The 20397-nt window shown below is 37.9% G+C and overlaps 1 protein-coding gene across 8 annotated transcripts in view; it reads left to right on the forward strand.

Moving 5' to 3' along the window:
• ANO5 (anoctamin 5) overlaps positions 1-20397 on the forward strand; it is a 145156-nt gene that overhangs the window by 101204 nt on the left and 23555 nt on the right. For all 8 annotated transcript variants that reach the window (XM_031941867.1, XM_031941868.1, XM_031941869.1 and 5 more), the window contains 6 exons: positions 143-256; positions 4995-5110; positions 10027-10161; positions 10575-10680; positions 10778-10838; positions 17682-17833. In XM_031941867.1, the coding sequence (XP_031797727.1) occupies positions 143-256; positions 4995-5110; positions 10027-10161; positions 10575-10680; positions 10778-10838; positions 17682-17833 (684 nt within the window). The remainder of the gene's footprint in view (positions 1-142; positions 257-4994; positions 5111-10026; positions 10162-10574; positions 10681-10777; positions 10839-17681; positions 17834-20397) is intronic.

Consider the following 20397-nt stretch of genomic DNA (forward strand, 5'->3'; position numbering starts at 1 on the left):
TGTGTATACCTTGCTTGACTATCTTAACTTCCTTTCATTTCTGTCTCCCTAAGTTCCTAATACTATCTGTGCCCCGTACAGAGCAGGTACTTAAAATGCATTTTGAAGTGAATAAATGGATACCCTTATGTTTGCCTCCTAGGTTTACTATATTCTCTCACGGTGCCCTTATGGTACAGAAGAAGGAAAGAAAAAATTTGGCATTAAGAGACTGCTAACAAATGGTACCTATACAGCGGCTTATCCACTTCATGATGTAAGTATTGATTTGGTTTCAAAACATTTTAAGCCCATTTCTTCCACTCATTAATGGAGCTGGAGTACATTAACTGGTAACCCTTTAAAGGAAGGGAGTTTGATTTCTACTCCTGAGCAAATCCCTAAACACTCCCAACTCTCTTCTCTATGTACTAAGATATTTTATTATCTTGAAAGGAAGGATGGTATAAAGGCAAAAGCTCCAAACTTGGATTCAAGGAGGCCTGATTTTGCATGGCCTTGACCAATTTGCTTCTCTCTGAATGTCAGTTTTCTCATCTATAAATCAGATCGATTGTAAATAGCAGTCATTTCTGCTTTGGCTAGAAACCCTGAGGAGCTTCCCCTCTCAGATTCATTCATTCATTTATTTAGATTTTTTTGTGTTTCTTAACTAAGTGAAAAAGAAGTTTCTTTGCCTCATTTCTTACCTTGCTTTTAATCACTGAATGGGTGCAGCCTTGGTTAAATCGAGACCTATTAAAGACCTTAGCTTAAAAAGAACAAGGTCCCCCATTTCATCCAGAGTCTCCTTCAGTAGTCTTAGTATATATGTTGCCATTAGATCCAGATAGCTCTGGAAGGGAAAATGAGACATGTAAACTTTCCCAACCCTCCCTCATTTTAATCCAATTCAGTTGCATGTCATGGCATCCTCTCCCTAATGTCATGGTCCTCTTCCAGAACAAAGGACAAACAACAAAAAAAAGATCATTAATTGTTATAGGACCAACCTCAGTTGGGAGTTGTATTGTAAGAGTGCTTTGCCAATTTAGAACCCTCTGGAAATGTGAAATTTTGTTTTTTCCTTTTTTCCCCAGTGGTTACATTCTGAAGCCCAGAAAAGGCAAATTGATCTTTTAAAAATGATTTCTCACATTTATATTTGAAGATTCTTTCAAGAACAAAGCTAAAAAATACCATGGTCCCATAGGGAAAAGCATACTGCTGAGTATAACTCATAGGTGTTTCCAACTAAATCTTACTTAGAAAACTTTGAAGACTCATTACTAAGGGTTTGAAAATATCTCACTTTGTATTCAAAATTCTTAACTTGGGATCCACAAATTTGTTTTTAAAAATAACTTTGATCTCACTACATTTCACTGTAATTAGTTTTCTTTGTAATCTTATATATTTTATTTTATTCACTTGAAAACAGTATTCCAAGAGCAGTCCATAGGATTCCTCACATTAAAGGGTCTGTAATTAAAAAAAAAAAGGTTAAGGATCTCTGTTTTAGAAGTAGGGGTAGATGGATCTGCAATGTTGTTTTAAAAAGGATTACATTTTTAAAATAAAAGCAGTATGTAAATTAAATTTTAATCTTTAAAAAAAAAATTAAGAAAACAAATGAACAACAAAAAAAGGGATTTTAATGGAATTCCAAGATATTTCATTGGGCTGTTATTACTCTTATTTTTACTTATTTATTTAACTATTTATTTATTGCTGGGGGAGTGACTTGCCCAGGGTCACACACCTAGGATGTGTTAAGTGTCTGAGGCCAGCTTTGTACTCAGGTCCTCCTGACTTCAGGGCTGGTGCTCTGTCCACTGCACCACCTAGCTGCCCCTGTTACTTTTATTTTTAAAATATATTTAAAATGTTTATCTTCTGTATATCACCTAAATATCTCCTCCTTCACAGAGCACTATCCCATAAAACAATGAATTTTTGGTTAATAAAAGAGATAAAGAAAATGAAAACAATACCAGGGTGGGGGGATGGGGGAACAAACCTGAAAATAAGTGTGATGTTTCATAGCTATGGAGCTCCCACCTCTGCAGGAAAAGGATGAGAGGAGGGGAGGTATCTTATCCCCTATGGTGTTAAGCTTATTCTTTTTCATTTTACAACATCTACTATTGATTGTTTTTTGTCTTGTTTTTGTTTCATATTTACATTGTTGTCATTATGCATATTATTTTTACTGCTTTTTTCACTTTGCATCCATTCATATGTCTTCCCATACCTTTTTCCTGTTACATTTACAGCAAGGCTTCTTGGAGTCTGGGACTTAAAAAACAAACTATATTTCATATAATTGTTTTCTTTTGTAATCTTATGTTTTTTTTAATTTATGTATTTTAAAACATGATTCTTATCAGAGGTCTTTAGGCTCCACCAAAATTCCAAACCAGTCTAGGACACATACAAAAGAATGTCCTTCTTTTCCAGAGACATGAAAACATGTTCTCTCTCTCTCTCTCTCTCTCTCTTTTTTTTTTTTTTTTTTTGCTGAGACAGTTGGGGTTAAGTGACTGGCCCAGGGTCACACAGCTAGGAAGTATTAAGTGTCTGAGGTCAGATTTGAACTCAGATCCTCCTGACTTCAGGGCTGGTGCTCTTTCTACTGTGTCACCTAGCTGCCCCTAGATAGAATGTTCTTAATAATTACTGTAGAGCACTGTTTGCACATGAAAAGGCTGAGTTTAGTAGCTACACCCCTCATCCCCCTTCCCCCACCACCACACACACACAGCAGGCATTTTCATGGTACACAATAAGCCAATTCAGAAAGCCCATCCCTGGAGGTACACCTAGCATTCAGCCAGTCTGCCTGTAAATACTAGTAGAACTGGTCTTCTTATCTCATTTGGAAGATGGGACTCAGTGAATGGTCTGTTATCGTCATTGGTAAACAATATTCACAGAAGGCTTCACTGTTAAGTGTGGAGACTCATCTCCTAGGAGTTGATCATTCCTCTGGGATTTTTGTTTAATGGTCCAACCCAGATACATTTCTATTTCTTTAATTTTAAAGGGCCTATGGAGGGCCTTTAATTTATAAGACACATCAAATGAAAGTCTGTGGAAAGCTGAAAATTCCATGGAAATTTGGATGGCTACCTATCCACCCATATTTACAAATGGAGAAAAGCAGTGGCACTAATCTGTCTACAAGAAATAAACCCTATTTTAAGAGTTATTGAAACAATCGGGTCATTCTTATTATAGTAGATATTCTTTGAGATATTTATCATAGTTTCAGGTCATTTAAATGTAGGAAAAAATGATACACTTGGGAAAATCAAGGATCTTCTACACAATCCTGGCAGATTTTTCTGATATGAATGGTGGTTTATGCTACGGCGGAAGTGAGTCGAAGTGTTTCTTAATATCACAAAAGCAAGAGAAGCTGCTTCCCAGACTTGGCTATGGACCAAGAGGAATTCCCCTTTGACAGTAATGCTAGGAACTGGCCTGATGCAAATGAGTCAGCCCTTGAGCAACCACAGGATGTCTTCAGTGGTAACTAATTCCTCCTGCCTAATCCCTCATTGGTAGAATGGTCTGCCAGCATCTTTTTGAACATATCACTACATCTTGAGACAGCCCATTCGGAGTCCGAACAACCCTAATGCCTAAGAACTTCTCTTTATATTAAGCTGAAATCTCCCTCTTTTCAACTGCTGACATGTTATGAATTTTGCCTTTGGAGATCCAGCATTATAAATCTCCCTCTTCCATTATGGTAGTGTTCATATGCTTCAAAGACAACTCTTATCATGTCTTCCTCTTCTCAAGACTTCTCTTAGAGACTCAGAAATTCCTGAAGCCAATTCCCTTGTGGCACTGCTGCCCAGTTTGGAGACAGTCTGCTTTGTGAATGTCCTTTCTCAAATGTGGTACCCAGAAAGGGATGTATCCACTTTATTGACAGTTTCCTGCACCCAAATACTCCAAGTTGTGGAGACTATGAAAATACGCTTATATTATTGGTATTATGAGGAAGAGAGAAGAGGGATTTCTGCTTCCTACTTTTTTAATAGTCTTCTAGTATAGGGAAGTAGACCCAGAAAAATCAGTGAACTTGGAGGCAAGCTATATGGTTCAGATCCCAGCTCTGTTGCTAATTGGGTGATGCTGGCCAAATCCCTTCATCTTTCTAAGCTTCAGTAATCCCTCATCTAGAAAATGGGGGAATTAATACTTACATTCTCTATTTTACCAACCAATTACCAAAAAACCAATATTACAACCAAATGATGGTTGTGGTAAAAATGTTCTGTGAAATTTAAAGAAATATAAAGAACAAAATCTGTGATTATTATGAAGGAAAAGAGCAAATCACACATGCATATACATGTTTACATCCACACATATCTAAAACTTTAGAGAATTTTCAGAGTGGGGCATAATTGCTAAATAGCATAAGATGTCAACTTTTTGCTACAGAAGTAACAGAAGTAACAGCCATAGAGTGGAGACATATAATGTCAGACATGATGAATGTGGCTATACATTTTGATCAGACGTTCTAATATCATCCCCATTTTACAGTTGGAGGAAACTAAGGTAAACAAAGGACAAATGACTCATTTAGTATCACGCTGCTAGTAAGGATCTGAGGTCATGTTGGAGCTCTGGTCTTCCTGATTCTGGACTTGGTATTTTGTCCACTGTACCATCCAGGTGCTGCGTCTAGATAGGAGAGAGTATTCTAGGTACAAGAGACAATGTAACAGACCCCAAAGCCCTATTTCTTAGAGTTATAAAGGAGAAGGTATTGCCTTTCATCAAGTGCCATTTCTGATTTCCTCCTTGGCAGAGAATTCATTTTAAATGAATGAGTTATTAGAATCTTAAATAGGAAGTGTTCAAGCTAATGTGTACCCTACACAAAACCCCACCTCCACCCCAGGCATTATGCTGTGGTAACTGGGAGACATTGTCATCTCAATATTACCTTCTGTTTGTCTTCTCTGTTTCATGTTAATGACTTTCTACAGTGCCAGTATTGGAAGAAAGCGAAGGATCAAAACTCTGGCAATGAGCGGTATACTCTCTATACTGAATGGGCTCGCTTCTTGAGGTTTTATAAGGAGCAGCCTTTAGATCTCATCAGGTAAGTTACTTCCAGGAGTATCAGTGTGGATGAAATGTCCTTGGGGCTTCCTTTTCACTTGATACTACTGGATTGGATCTCTCTTTCTCTCCCTCCCTCTCTCTCCTTTTTTCTCTCTCTCCCTCCCTTTCTCTCTCCTCCTCTCTCTGTCTCTGTCTCTATCTGTCTGTCTCTCTCTGTCTCTTTTTCTTTCCCTCTGTCTCTCTGTCTCTCTGTCTCTCTCTCCCTCCTCCCTCTCCTCCCCCTCTCTCTTTCCCTTCTTCCCTCTTTCCCTCCCTTTTCCCTCTCTTCTCTGTCTCTCTCCCCCTCCTCTCTTTTTGTTATAGAAGAAAGATCATCACTTTGGGAGTCAGTGGTTCTGATTTCAGATCCTGCCTTTGATAAGTACTACCTGTGTGTGTACCTTGGTCCTATGTTACTAAGCAACTCAAGTCAATAATTATGTATTAGACACTTACCATGTTTCAGGCACTTGCTAAGTTCTGGGTGTACAAAAAAAGGCAAAAAAAATTAGTCCCAACCCAGAAGCATGTTATATTTCAGTTAACCACTTAGGTCTCAGTTTCCTTAACTGTATAGTAAAGAATATTAAACTCGATGACTTCCAAGTCCCTTACTAACTCTTGGTCTTGTCTCCCTCATCATCTGCTTTCATCTTGGCTGCCATCTGCTGGTAGTTCAGTTCTCCCAAGGTTTTAATTGTAGGAAAACAAAAACAAGCCCTAACTTGTTATCAATTAAGTGTCTGCAACTAAAGATATGTTAACATCTACAAAAACTGATGTTGAATTGTAGAAGGTCAGGTGGGATTAAGATACTGTTTTATTTCTTTGTTTTTCTTTTTTAACTCATTATTTCATTTTTCCAATTATATGTAAAAACACATTTTAACATTTTTTCAAACTTGGAGGTCCAAATTCTCTTCTCCCTCCATTGAGAAGGCAAACAATTTGACATAGATTTTACTTGCAAAACACATTTCCATAGGATACTATTTTATTAATCATCATTAGAAATTTGGTCACCAAGATGACTAGTGAAGAAGAGGTCCAGTAATCTTCAAAGTTATATACTAAGGCAGTGCTGTGTGTAGACATAGTTGGGATGATCTGGGTTCAGATCCCTCCTCTGAAACTTACTGGATATATGACTCTACCCAATTCACTTGCTCAGTCTCCAGCAAGACCTCAGGACTTATCTCCTAAGATGAATTACTGTTCCTTGTGGAAGCAGTTACCCTATACTGAAATACAATGATACAGGGATTATACTGAAGAGAACACAGATCCTTTGCATCCTATCTCTTGAAAAACATCTGCTAAAGGTGTGGTTTGTTTCGCACTTTCTAACAGTGGAGAGATTCCTTATTCTAATAAAATCACATCTTGAAATATGGTAAATCTGTCCTTTATAAAGGAGCTGTCCTCCATAGCTCTACCTCCTTATTTCCCTACTTTCCTTTATTTTCCCTTATTTATTAAGTCCTTATTTGGACTTCCTTCAGGTCCAGCTAAAATCTTAACTTCTACAAGAAGGATTTCCTGATCTTTCTTACTTTCTTAATTCTCTCTCTCTCTCTCTCTTTCTCTCTCTGTCTCTCTCTCTCACTTTCTTAATTCTCTCTCTCTCTCTCTATCCATCTATCCATCTATCTATCTATCTATGTCATCTGGATGGCACAGTGGATAGAGCACTGACTCCAGAGTCAGGAGGATCTAACTTCAAATCTGGCCTCAGACACATAATACTTACTAGCTGACCTGTGACTATGACCTGTGATATTGACTAGTGACCCTGGCCAAGTCACTTAAACCCCATTGCCTCACCCCCCCAAAAAAAGGAATGATTTCTTTGACAGCTAAGACTGTTTTATGCTTTTCTTTGTACAATGGCTGCTTGGCAAAGAGCCTTGAATATAATAGGTATTTTTAAAATGCTTATTGGCTCACTTGACTGTAAATGTTCAGTGACCATATTGGAATGTAGAAAGGAGAACTGTCTCATATTATAGTATTTATTAGTATTTCTATTAGAATTTCCCTAAACACCTATTTTGAATTTGTTTGTCTGGTTCATTCGAGGTAAAATACCAGATAATATTTGAAATTCATTGATCTTCCTCTCCATGGGCAGGTTTAACATGTGTTTGTGAAAGGATTATTAATTTTATTGTATTTGAGGAGAGAAAAATCAGAGAAGAGGCTTAATAGATGCAAAATTATGATAACAGCTCCCCAGAAAAGCCCGGTGGTGATCTTCTTTCCTTCAAAAGTACTGTCTACTGCATAGGGCCTCAGTCCCCAGATACAACATTAGCAAATATGTTTTCTATTATTTAGGCCTTGGCCAATTGGCCCTGGTGGATTTCAGCTGTCAAGAGGAATGAGTATGTCATTTCCTATAATTATCAACCTGTTGGTGGTTTTCTTCCCTAAACTTAAGCTTCTTAATTCCCTGAGCTTGATTTTTCCCTCAAAATGAAAAACTCTGTTGTCTTTTTCTTCTAAAATCTCATCCATTTTTCTTTGGAATGCCATTGGGAAGAGAACTTCGAGGGAAATTGTGTTGGAAGGAGTGGATTTTCAGTGCAGTTCTTCTATGAGGCAATTTGTTGTTCTTCAGATTTTTCAGTCATATCCAACTTTTCATGACCCCATTTGGGGTTTTCTTGGCATAGATTCTAGAATGGTTTCCCTTTTCTTCTCCAGCTCATTTTATAGATGAGGAACTAAAGCAAGTAGGGTGAAGTGACTTACCCTGAGTCAAATAGCTGGTAAGTGACTGAGGCCAGATTTGATGAATTTTCCTGACCCCAGGCCTGGTACACCACCTAGCTACAATGACAACAACAATAACTTGCTGTAAATTCTCTACGTGCAAGGATCTTTTGGAGGCAACAACTTTCTCCAAGCCCTGTATGCCTAATATTCTAAAAAAGAGATAGTGGTTAAACATGGATTTTTTTTTTTTTTTTTTTTTTGCAGAATGATGCTATATTAGCTAAAACATTCAGCACTTTTTCATAGAATCTAAACATATTAGTCAATGTTTTGTTTTAATATTTCATCTTCATTTCCAAATGTATTCCTTCCCAGAGCCATCCCCTGTGGCAAAAAAGTAAAAAAAGAAAAAAGTCTAAAAAAATAGATTAGTAAAACTAAGCAATACATCAACTGACTGTATCACTATAATATAATGTTTCCCTCCTAGGAGAAGACAACCTAGGCAAAGAAGGAAGGCATTTATTTTCAAATGACTTCTCCTTTTGCCTTCTAACCCCAATCCACACCCCTTTCCCTAAACTGATGACTATCTCAAAATTCTAAACAAGAACTGGGAGCCATTTTTTTTTTTTTTTTTTTTTTTTGCTCCAATCTGTGCTCCAAACAGAAGTTTGTATAACCAGACTTGTTGGCTGGTGAAGATATCTACACAAAAGCTCCTTTTCCTTCTGTTCTCAGGAAGCTTTTTACTTAGTTACTAGCCAACCCATAGAGTTAAGTTGGGAAACAGTTCTATAGATTATGAATGAAATGTCTAATAACAGACTTATTCATGAAATTTCCTCTATGACAGAAGGAAATCTCTTTGGATGAGTCTCTAGGGATGGTGAGGCATTTGGTGTGGGGAGAAAATAGGCTGGGAGTCAAGGAACATGGTTTCTAAATCTAGTTCTGTTAGACTAGTTATGTGATCTTAGCCAAGTCAAGTTGAGATAATTGGGAAAAAGCAAAAAAGTTTGGTGCTTATACCATCCTCTCTTCTTTATGGTGGTGAAGTACTTTGTGAGGAGAATACTATCTATACTATCTGAATTAGATATGTTTGATTAATTTCAGTAAACTGCTTTCCCCCCTTTCTTTTAAAGTTTTTATTATTATTATTATTGTTATAAGTTGTCTGAGTGGGGAATATGTTGTTGATATTTAGTTGTTTTTCAACCATGTCCAAAGTCTTCATAACTTCTTTAGGAGTTTTCTTGGAAAAGATACTGAAATGTTTTGCTATTTCCTTGTCCAGTTCTTTTGACAGATGGAGATTGAGGCTCACAGTCACACAACTAACAAGTGTCTGAGGCTGGATGTGAACTTAGGAAGACAAATCTTCCTAATTCCAGCCTCAGCACTCTATCCACTTTGCCACCTACCTAACATATCTCAATTTATCTATTCTATCTATTTATATTAATCGAGAGAATTGGATTAAATTATTACTGTGGTCCCTTCTAGTTCTAGGAAGGAAGAGATCTTTCTGATTTGTATTTGAGAAGCAAAAACCAAACCTTAGAAGCACTTTTCCCCCCTCTAAGGCAACTGGGGTTAAGTGACTTGCCCAGGGTTACACAGCTAGGAAGTGTTATGTGTCTGAGGCCAGATTTGAACTCAGGTCCTCCTGACTAAAGGGTTGGTACTTTATTCACTGCACCATCTAGCTGTCCCCTTTAGAAGCACTTTTGAAACTTTATTCAGAGTTGAAACTCTAGCAGGGGTCCTCAAACTATGGCCTGTGGGCCAGATGCAGCAGCTGAGGACGATTATCCCCCCTCACCCAGGGCTACGAAGTTCTTTATTTAAAGGCCCACAAAACAAAGTTTTTGTTTTTACTATAGTCTGGCCCTCCAACAGTCTGAGGGACAGTGAACTGGCCCCCTATTTAAAAAGTTTGAGGACCCCTGCACAGGATCAAGAGAGTTCAATCTGGAGGCAACCAAAGAGATTTCCCAGAGAAGGAAAATGTGGCCTGGAGTAGTTTTAATTATATGACTTCCCCAAGATCACACTAGTGCTAACCATCAGGATCTGAATTGAAGCCTGTTTTCCCTGATTCCAAATTCAGAATTCTTTCCACTGCACTGTCTAGAGTTTGCCCCGGGAAGCCAGTTTGTCTCTGAACCTGTTTTTACCTCTTCTCCACAGGAGATATTATGGAGAGAGAATTGGCATCTATTTTGCCTGGCTGGGATTCTATACCGAGATGTTGTTCTTTGCCGCCGTCGTTGGTGCAATCTGTTTTTTCTATGGTTTGGTAACGATGACTGGCAACATGAGCAGGTAAGGATCCCTCCCCTCTTCCAAAACATGAAAGGGTTTGTTCGTGCACTGAACTTCATCTTTACATCAAAAAATTTCTGTGGTAATTTTCCAGTCTTGTTAAGAGAATAGCTTGTCTTGCATCTCTCTCCTTTCCAATCCACCTTCACCTAGTGACCAAAGTGATTTTCCTAAAGCTCAGTTCTAGCTATGCTACCCCGTACTCAATAAACCCCAGCAGCTTTTTTTTTTTTTATTTATGTATATTCTGTTTGGCATTGGAAGTCCTTCCACAATCTCTCCTCCCTACCTTCCTAAGCTTATTACACATAATTGTCTTTCAGGTATTTTACATTCCAACTAAACCGGGCTCCTTAGCATTGCTCCTATGTGTCATTAAATCTCTCATTTCCGTGTCTTTGTCTCTCTCGCAGCATAGAAATCTGCAATGAATCCATTGGAGGAGCCATCATCATGTGTCCTCTCTGTGATGTGAAATGTGAATATTGGAAATTGAATACCACCTGCGAATCCTCACAGGTCTGTATCCTTCTTTGGACTGGAGAGATTGAGAGGCTCATTGGGATGTCGGTGCCAGCTGGTGATTGATGAATCTTCTTTGTCTTTTTCTCTGCAGTATTCGCACTTGTTTGATAACGTGGCCACCCTCTTTTTTGCAATATTCATGGGAATTTGGGGTGAGTATCTCTGCACAGAAATGAATGGCATCATGGTGTAATGGAAGATATGGGTATAAAACGCTTCTCTGTCTCATTGGTTCAGTGATCTTGGGCTAGTTTTGTAACTTTTCAATGCTGCAGGGAATTCTCTAAGTTACTAATTTTCAGAGAAGGTGACAATCTCTGCAGTGACAGATGGTGTTCCTCCCTGGGAGCTCACTACACCAATGAGATCACAGTTGTAATCCCTATCCCTCTGTCTTCATTGGGACCTGCTTCTTTTAAAGGCTGCATTACACCTTTCCCCATGTTGTCCTTCAAGAGACTTCTCACAGTTGAAATGATTTCATAAGTTCATAGGTCACCTTGGAAGCATCACAATTTGCACCATTTTGTGGGTCCTGGAGAACAGAATTAAACCAGGGAATATGAGCCATAGAGAATAAGTTTTGGGTTCATCATAAGGAAAGATGTTCTAACAATCCAACTTTTCCATCATTTGATGGCATTGATCCATAAGGTAATGGGCTCTCTTCATCAATAGAGACTATGGGATTTCAGAGGTATTACCAATAGGATTCATGCATTAAGGCAAAGGTACTACATAACCTCAAAAATCCCTTCCACTACAAAATTTCTGTGATTTGAAATGAAAGTCCTCCTTAAATAATGAAATTTTTTAAAATTACCAACTGATTTGATTCTTTAAGCAAAACAAAACTGATTTTTAAAATGTAGAAATAAAAATGAAAGGTTGCGCAACATGGTAAACAGTGACCTCAATCAGGAAGATTTTAATTCCGGTCCTACCTCCAAACATAGTTGCTTGTGACAACTTTTAGCTGCAGAACAGATGTCAGTGATGGAGGGAATTTCTTCATTTGGAATCCCTTCCCTCGATTAAATCACCAGCTAACCAGTCCAAAACAAAACAAATCATCACACTAATGCCATTACTACATTATTCTGATGCTTCATTGTGACTTAGAAGTGCCCATAGGATCTCGAAGGCAGTCCTGGGAAAATAGCTTTTCTTACAGGTCCTATATACTATATTTTAGACTATGAACTTATGGGAGGGGGAGAAGAAAAATTAGATATTTATGTAATATGGACTAAATGAAAAAATCTTTTCAATTATAGCTGCTCTTATTCAATCCAACAAGTTTCTATTAAGTATATATGACACAGGAGATTTGGTCCAATAGAAAAGGGCCCAGTTCTGGAGACAGAAGTCCTGGGTTTATCCTACCTCATACACATCAAGATGAATGAAGAATACAGTCTTGCCAATGACCCATCTTTTGTTTAAGGACCAGCCTTGCTAAACTTAGAGAGGCTTATCACTAACCAAGCCATAAATTTTTTCTAGCCATAGAAAAATATTTGGAGGCCATGCTGTAATGATAAGTAGAATAGCTGACAGACCTGTAAGTATGTCTATGTACTAGTTTAAGAGGCTTAGCTTACCCTGCACTGTTGAGTGTAGGGGCTAGAACACAGGATGTTGAAATAAGGATAAAGATGCAGAGGAAGTTGAAATTAATGGATTCTATAGTACTTCCAGAAAAAGATTTTGCCAGATTTGGTAGGTCAATCAAAGTAAATCTTGACATCATAGGTCATCTAAACCCACTTCTGGATTTTTCAGGATGTATCATTATGGATCATAAATCTATATATAGACCATAAGGTCTTCTCATACTCTTGCATAGTTCAGAGCTGGAACAGACTTTATGGTGTTGATTCTTTCATTTTTACATTTAAAGAAACTGAGAACCAGAGTGGTTAAGTGCCAGGAGTCTCACAGCTATTAATTGCCTAAGACAATTCCTCTTGATACTTCAGTCCAACACTGCATTCAGTATAACTATGCTGAAGGAAATCCAGCGTAGGAAGACAAATACTGACCTATACTCTGAATCCTAGTATTTCCTTCATTGTGTCAAGTGAGGTGACAGCATGGAGAAAAAGAGATCACTGGAATGGGATCCAGGAGGCCTGGACACAAGTCCTTGTATACCTTGGACAAGCCAGTCAACCTGTTTTCTCATCTGTAAAGTCAGAAGGTGGAATAATAACCATTGATGGCTAATTGATAATCCTGTCATCTCAAAAGCTCTTTCATATTCTGTGATTCTTACTTGGAGAGCCCAAAGATGAAAATTTATTTTAATATTTCAAAAGATCTATGAAAAATCTGTTTGGATTCTAGCTTCAGTGACACAAATTCTTTTTGTTTTTAACCTTAATCCAGCAACATTTATTAAGTACCTACTGTGTGTCAGGTATTGTGTTTAGCACCATGATACAGAAAGAGTCAGAAGACAACCTGTGGCTTTAAGCAATTAACAATCTAATAGGAAAAACAACAATCTATCAATAAGCACTTATTAAGCACCTTTTAAATGCTCTGGCCCTGTGCTAAGCCAGAAGATACCAAAAGAGTCATAAGACAATCTGTGGCTTTAAACAGTAAGTAATTTAATGGGGGAAACAATAATTCCTCAGTAAGCACTTATTAAGCACCTTCTAAGTGCCAGACACAGAAGGGGATACCAAAAGAGGCAATTGTAATCCTCCTTCTGGGCATCCTAGTAAATGCTTTAAAAAGATGCTGTTTTTGAAACAGTTTCTTTCTGGGTGACCAAGCTTTTACCTGTCAGTTAATATAGTTTGCAGATTATTATTGTAACATCTCCCCTCAATTATAAAATGTGTCCTATGTGAAAATTCAAGAGTGACTGACATTCCCAATGAAGACTCTGGGAGAGGTTCTTTGACAATGCTGCCATCAAGTGGTTCTTTCAGGGATTGTCAGTGTAGCAGAGAACTGATTTGCACTTGAATTTTTGTATGTCTTTCATTCACCACTTGGGAATTCAGCAAAATGATATACATCATTCCCATCAATGGGAGAGACACAGAAATCCTGGTTTCTGCCCCCAAAGCTCTTACAATTGCTGTACAAACATTTAATCCTTAAGTGTTTATTATGTGCAAGCTACTGCAAAAGGTATATTGTGGCTAGGAGTCATGAAAATGAGACTTAGGCATGTTTGTGGGCCGTTAGTGGCTACAGATTTGAGCTCCTCTCCTGTGGGATATTTCTTTAAAAACTAAATCATTCACATGCATCATATAGGGAAAGAGCTCTGACTCTGGAATCAGGGAAACCACTTGACCTAAATGGCCTCGGAGATCCCTTCTAGACTCTAGCTTCTTGCTTCATATATAAAATATAATTTTTCAGAAGGAAGGAAGGAAAGAAGGAAGAAGCAAGCAAGCTAGGAAGGAAGGAAAAGAAAGAAGGGAAGGGAAGAAAAGGGAAAGTGTGTAATCTCAGATAAGTTATTTCATTTACTTGGGCCTCAGTTTACTTATGTGTGTAATGAGGGAATTAGATGGTCTCTGGCATCTTTTTCAGCATTAGACTTATAAATCCGTTATATTGAAATTATCAGGTTCAGGGCGGGGGTGTAGCTTGGCTGTGGACTTTCAGTAAGTTTATAGTATGTTTCGGAGTCAGATCTGGATTTAAACCCAGTTTTGCCACTTGTTGCTTAAATGATCTTGGCCCATTCACTTAACTTTCAATACTTTCATCTATAAAATAGGGATACCTATAGCCCCTAATTCAAATGAGGTGTTATAAAAGCTCGGTGTGACTCTATAGTGCTCCACATATAACAGGGGAAAAGAAAGAATTAGATTCCACAAATAAAAGGAAGAGGATACTTCTGGATACCATCTGCCATTGAGACACAAAGTTTCCACCTTGTCACAAGGAGTTGTTTCCTAACAAGAAACTCAGAACCCAGTTTGGATTTGAATTAAATTCATCTCTGTTTCACACAAAATGTCTAAAAAGTATTTTGAATATACTTCTCTAGTGATGAAAACCAGACCCCTACCCCCCCCCCCAAAAAAAAAAAAAAAAAAGTACAAATATGGAAGAAACTTTTGTTCTTCTCTAAAAGCCCAGATCTCAATAATATGACACCTGTAGAGGTGATTGTGGAAGTAGTCTGAGACTTCCCATTCTTTGGTCCCACTGCATCTGAAGACATCTCCATCCTCACCTGGACAGATTCCAAATGGGAATGGACTTTCCACTTCTATCATTCAGAGCCAAACCACATCCTTGGCTCTTAACAAAACCCTTCTGCCCAGCCTCTCCTGCTGAATTATTTAGATGACCACCCCTTTGTGATGAAGTTATCAGTGTATATTGATTGTACTAAATGGCTTTCAAGAGCAGTTTCTAAAATGTGCTGTCTTGAGAAAGCACTTTGCTTTCCTTGCGAGATGGGAAGACCCAGTCTCAGAAGTTGGGATTGAGTCGTAAGGTGGGGCAATGGCTTAGATAGTAAAAAGAAATCCTCTGCTTGAAAAAAAAAATTACAGTTCAATAGCTCACATTACATTTTTATTGTAATTTCCTAGAGAAGCTACATGACGTAGAGCATACTGGACTTAGATTCAGGAGACTTCAAATCCCATCAAATTCCAATTCAGACTCTTAGTTTCTTCAACTATAAAATGGGGATAATGATACACTGTCTACCTAGAGCAACATGATGAACCCTAAATGCAAATAGGAGTTTTTATTATGTTATACATATGCAAGAAGCTTCATAGATTAAGGAAAATCAGATTAAAAGGAACTTCAGAGGCCATTTAGGTCAGTATATGTTTTTACAAATAAGGAGAAGTAATTTCCCTAGGAAAAGGAAGTGAATTGATAGAAGAACATTGTGTTACCGATTTAGTGCTGAAAGGGACCTCAGAAAAGAAGGGAGGAATGGAATAAGGAAAGAAGGAATGAGAGGGAAGAAAAGAGAAGGGAAAGTACAGAAAGAGCTAAAAAAGGAAAGTTGAAGAAATGAAAGGAAAAAACTAAGGAAGGGAAGATAGGGAAAGTAGAAAAGGAAAGGAAGAAAGGAAAGTTAAGGAAAGAAGCAGGAAGGGAGGGAAAACAGAAAGGAAAGAAGTAAAGAACTGGGAATAGAAGGAAGAAAGGGAAGGGGAGAAAAGGACTGGAAAGAAGAAAGGAAAAAGGAGAGAAGAAAGAATGGAGAAAAGAATAAAAGAAGAAATTAAGCATTTATTTAGCAAGTTCTATGTGCCTGGCTTGTGCAAAATACTTTACAAATATTATATTTTAATCTTCACAACAACTCTGAAAGATAGTTGTTATAGATCTTCCTGTTTTATAACTGAGGAAACTGAGGCAAGTAGAGATTAATATGACTTTCCCAGGTTCCCTAAGCTAGCATCTGTGGCCAAATGTTAACTTAGAACTGACCATTCTGTACCCAGAAGTCTTACCACCGTGCTACCTAGCTGTTTCAAAAGCTAGCTGACCTGTCTTATTATACAAATGAGAAAACAGGCCAAAAGATTGAAGTGACTTGGTGTCTAGCCCCACCCCTCATGGCCCGGTGAGGTTAAGTGACTTGCCCATAGTCTCGCAGCTAGAAAACTATATGTGCAGAATTCTGTGATTTTTGTCTGCAAGATTGCTAGAAATTTGGGGAAACCTAATATTGCCACTTAGGGTGAATTCTGCATTGTTCTGTCAAATATTTTTGAGAGAGAACTCTTGGCTGCCTTAGTAGATAAAGCTTTAGAGATACCTGAGGTCACAGATGTTATTTGACCCATCCAGGACTAAGAGGAGTTAGGGGAGAGACTTGCACCTGTGCAAAAGTCCAGCCCTGCAGTCTCTGTTTGCTGCCCTCCCTGCTCCCTACCCAAGTTATTACTGTTTGAAGCATGAGCGTTGGGTATCAGCTCTGCTTCCTGCCAGCCTCAGAACGAAGGGATGTCAAAACCAATGTCCTTCAAAAACATTAGGTTGTCTTGCTTTTTTCTGGTCTAGAGGAGAAATTAGGCCTGAATGTTGATTCCCATTGCTGTAGGGAGCTTCCTTTACCTTCACTGTAGCTTACAGTCTTAGAAACCCAGAGCGCTGAGGCTGAAGAGTCTGACCTGGGGGGATTGGGCTAACCTGTGTCAAAAATGTGAAAAGCTGAAGGTGCAGTTGGGAACAAGAAGCCTCTTGTAGCTCAGATGGTAAACATGTTAGAAAAGGAAAAACCAGGCCAGAAATGGCCTTTTCTTGGGTTACTGCTGAAGCACTGGCTTTTTTGGTTTCATTTGATTTGATTTTTCAATTAACCAGCATTTACTTTACTCCATGCCTTCCCTCAATTTAAAATGTTAAACAAACGAACTTTTTGTAATAAATAAGCTTAGTGTAGGAAAACAAGTTACCACATTGGCCATACCCCAAAATGTGTCTCATTCTGCACCTTGAATACAAGCCCTCTCTGTTGGGAGGTGTGGATAGCATGCTTCCTCAAGAGTCCTCTCAAATCAAGGCAGGAAATCAGGGTTCTTGTAGTCTTTCAAAGTTGTCTGTGACACAGAATGAGGTGTACAGAACAAGAACAATTTATAAGATTTATGTAAAAACATTGTTTTCTGTTTCTCTCTCTGTTTCCCCCCTCCCCTCTGTCTTTGTCTCTCTGTTTCTCTCTGTTTTTCTTTGTCTCTTTGTCTTTTTTCTATTTCTCTCTGGGTCTCTTTGTTTTTCCCTCAATCTCTTGTTTTTTTTTTTTTTTTTTTTTGGTCTTTCTGTCTCTTTTTGTCTCTGTTTCTGTCTCTCTTTGTTACTCTCTCTTTTTGTTTTTCCCTCTCTCTATCTCTTTCCCTTTCTTTTTTGGCTCTCTGTTTCTGTCTCTCTTTGTCTTTTTTGTCATTATTTCTACATCTCTCTCTGTCTATCTGTCTCCCTTCCTTCCTCCCTCCCTTCTTCCCTTTCTTCTTTCTCACCCTTCCATCCTCACTTTGTAGTTACGTTATTCCTGGAGTTTTGGAAACGACGCCAAGCCCGACTGGAGTACGAGTGGGATTTGGTGGACTTCGAGGAAGAGCAGCAGCAGCTCCAACTGAGACCTGAATATGAAGCCAAGTGTACTCTGAAGAAAAAGAACCCTGTGACTCAGGTAACAGCACAGCTTGTACAGAAGTGGGGGTCCCAGTCTTTGAGCCAGTTAGGTGGTATACAGTGCATAAAGAGCTGGGTCTGGAGTCAGGATGACTCAGATTTGCCTTTAGACATTTAACTCGCCTGGCCAAGCCACTTAACTCTTGGTCGATCTCATTTGTAAAATGAGGATAATAATAGCCTCTACCTTCCAGGATCATTATGAGGATAAAATAAGATAACATTTGCAAAGTGCTTTGTCAGCCTTTAAAGAGCTTTATGAATGGTAGTAATTTTAATTATTATTTAATTATTATATGACTTAAAAGATGTGTCATGTTTAGATTGGTTGTAACCACCTGTGCTAAGAACATGGAAATTTGGATTTTAGTTCCCACTCTGACAAGTAATAGCTGTGTGATCTGCACATAAGCTAAGCAAACTCTCTGTGCATCGGATGCTATATCTAAAATTTGGGAGTGATTATACATTTATTCATCTGAAGGGAAAGGGTTTTGGCTGGATTTTATCATGAGATCCATTCCATCTAAGATCTATGTCATCTAAGTTTTGCTTCACAGTTTTTAAAGAATAATTTATTATTTTGTTTATTATTTATATGATTTTAAAGGAGATTGTGTTTTTTTGAAACAGGTCAACAAACACTATGTAATCAAGGTTACTTTGTTTAGAGTGCTCACTTACATAAACTCAAAAGATTGACAGCGGGAAATGAACCTCATTGAAAAGACAATCTAAAAGTAGAGATTTAATATTCAAAGTGTCTATTAATTGGTGAGGAAATAGGCTGTAGAGATTAGAGCACAGGCTTTATTTAGCATCAGAAAAATTCAGATTCACATTCTGGCACCTGATAGATACTGGCCTTAACTATAGAATGGCAATAGTGATAGCATTTACCTCCTAGAATTGTTGTGAGATACAAATAAGATAATTATAAATTGCTTAGCACAGTATCTTACATATAAGTACTGTGTAAATATTAGTTATAATCATCATCATCATCCAACTACCCCACTCCCAGAAACTCTTTAAGACTTTAAGTTATAAGAGAGTTGCTAAACTGTATTATAACATTTTTAGTTAGGAGTTTTCTTAGTGAAGGATCCCAAGGCCAGTGAAACCACAATGAAAAAAAAATCTGGAAAAACCACAATCAGAGAGTATCTTCTCCCATTATGTAAGTGGGCGTCTCAATTAAAAAATCACCTGGAAGATGAAACTTACAATAATCTGGCACCTGAGTTGGTTTATGAATAAGTAGGTACCCCTGACTAAATTCATCTCAGAACTTCTTGTTCTCCCAGTGTTGGGGGAAGTAGCAAATGAAACTTTCCAGCCCTGGCCATTCATGAAGTCAGAATAGTGTCTTCCAAATCTTTTCTAAAAAACCAAAGGAATCCATTGATTGATACCAGATCAGCTCCCATTGATTCACTTCTGTTGCCATAGGTGGAATGTTTTTGTTCCTTTTTTTTTTAAATAGGGAGTTTTAAAAAATCCTATGTCAGGTCTGGCCTCAGTATTATCTAGAACAGAGCTTCTTAAACTTATGACCCCTTTTTACCTGAGAAATTTGTATACTACCCTAGCTACATAGGTATATAAAATAAATATACAAACATAATAAATCATAATTTCTCAACCCTCACATTTAGTTATATGATCCTGTACAGGGTCACAACTCACAACTAAAGATGCTTTGATTTAGATTCAAAGTGAGATCACATAGCTAGCAAAAATGGCAGAGCCAGGGTACAGAGGATTGGTTTATAAAAAACATCAGTCTTCAAATGATTCCGTGCATGTGACATTCTCTGCATCTTAAGCCCAATGGCCCATGACAAGATCCAGTGAGAAATCAGATGAGATTCAGTCCTCCATCCCAAGTTCTGTCTCATTTCCCACTTTCCCTAGTGAACTAGAGTTCATTAGTAGATGATCTCAATTCAGGTTACTCAGGGCTTTATGAAAGAATCTATTTGTTTTATGTATAGGTGGTTTGGTGGTAGCTTTCCTTCTGAAAATATTTGCCATGACCAATCCTCTGATGCCTGACCTTAGAAAAGAGAGAGAACATTTTCATTTTCATTTCTCAGAACACCAGTGTTGCCCTGAACATTTAAAAATCCAGTGGTTTTGATGAGCTTAGTGCTTATGACTGGAAAAAGCCAACATACGTAGTTGAGTGAATCAATACTTTTCCATCATTTCTCTAATGCAAACTTTGTATGAAATCTCCATTTGCCTGCTCTGCCAAAGTTCTATTCTCAGCACTACTAATAGTTGCCATGACTGCCCATCCAGAGACTATAATTGTTATAGTATTTTTATTGTATAGAAGGATCATCCTAATATATCATTAGAGACACTTAGCCAGGAATTAAGATCTTTTTAGCTACCTGTTCAGTTTAGAGAAGGTGCTGAGTTGAAGTTGAAATTATAACATTAGTCCTCTGTCAGGAAGATACTTGATTTTGTTTAAAAAAAAAAAAAAATCCTATAAGCACCTTTGGATGAGTGATTTTAATGGATCTTGCATTGAATTTCTAATGTCTGTTG

The sequence above is a fragment of the Sarcophilus harrisii genome, chromosome 6 (genome assembly GCF_902635505.1).
Source record: "Sarcophilus harrisii chromosome 6, mSarHar1.11, whole genome shotgun sequence".
Lineage (NCBI taxonomy): Eukaryota > Metazoa > Chordata > Mammalia > Dasyuromorphia > Dasyuridae > Sarcophilus > Sarcophilus harrisii.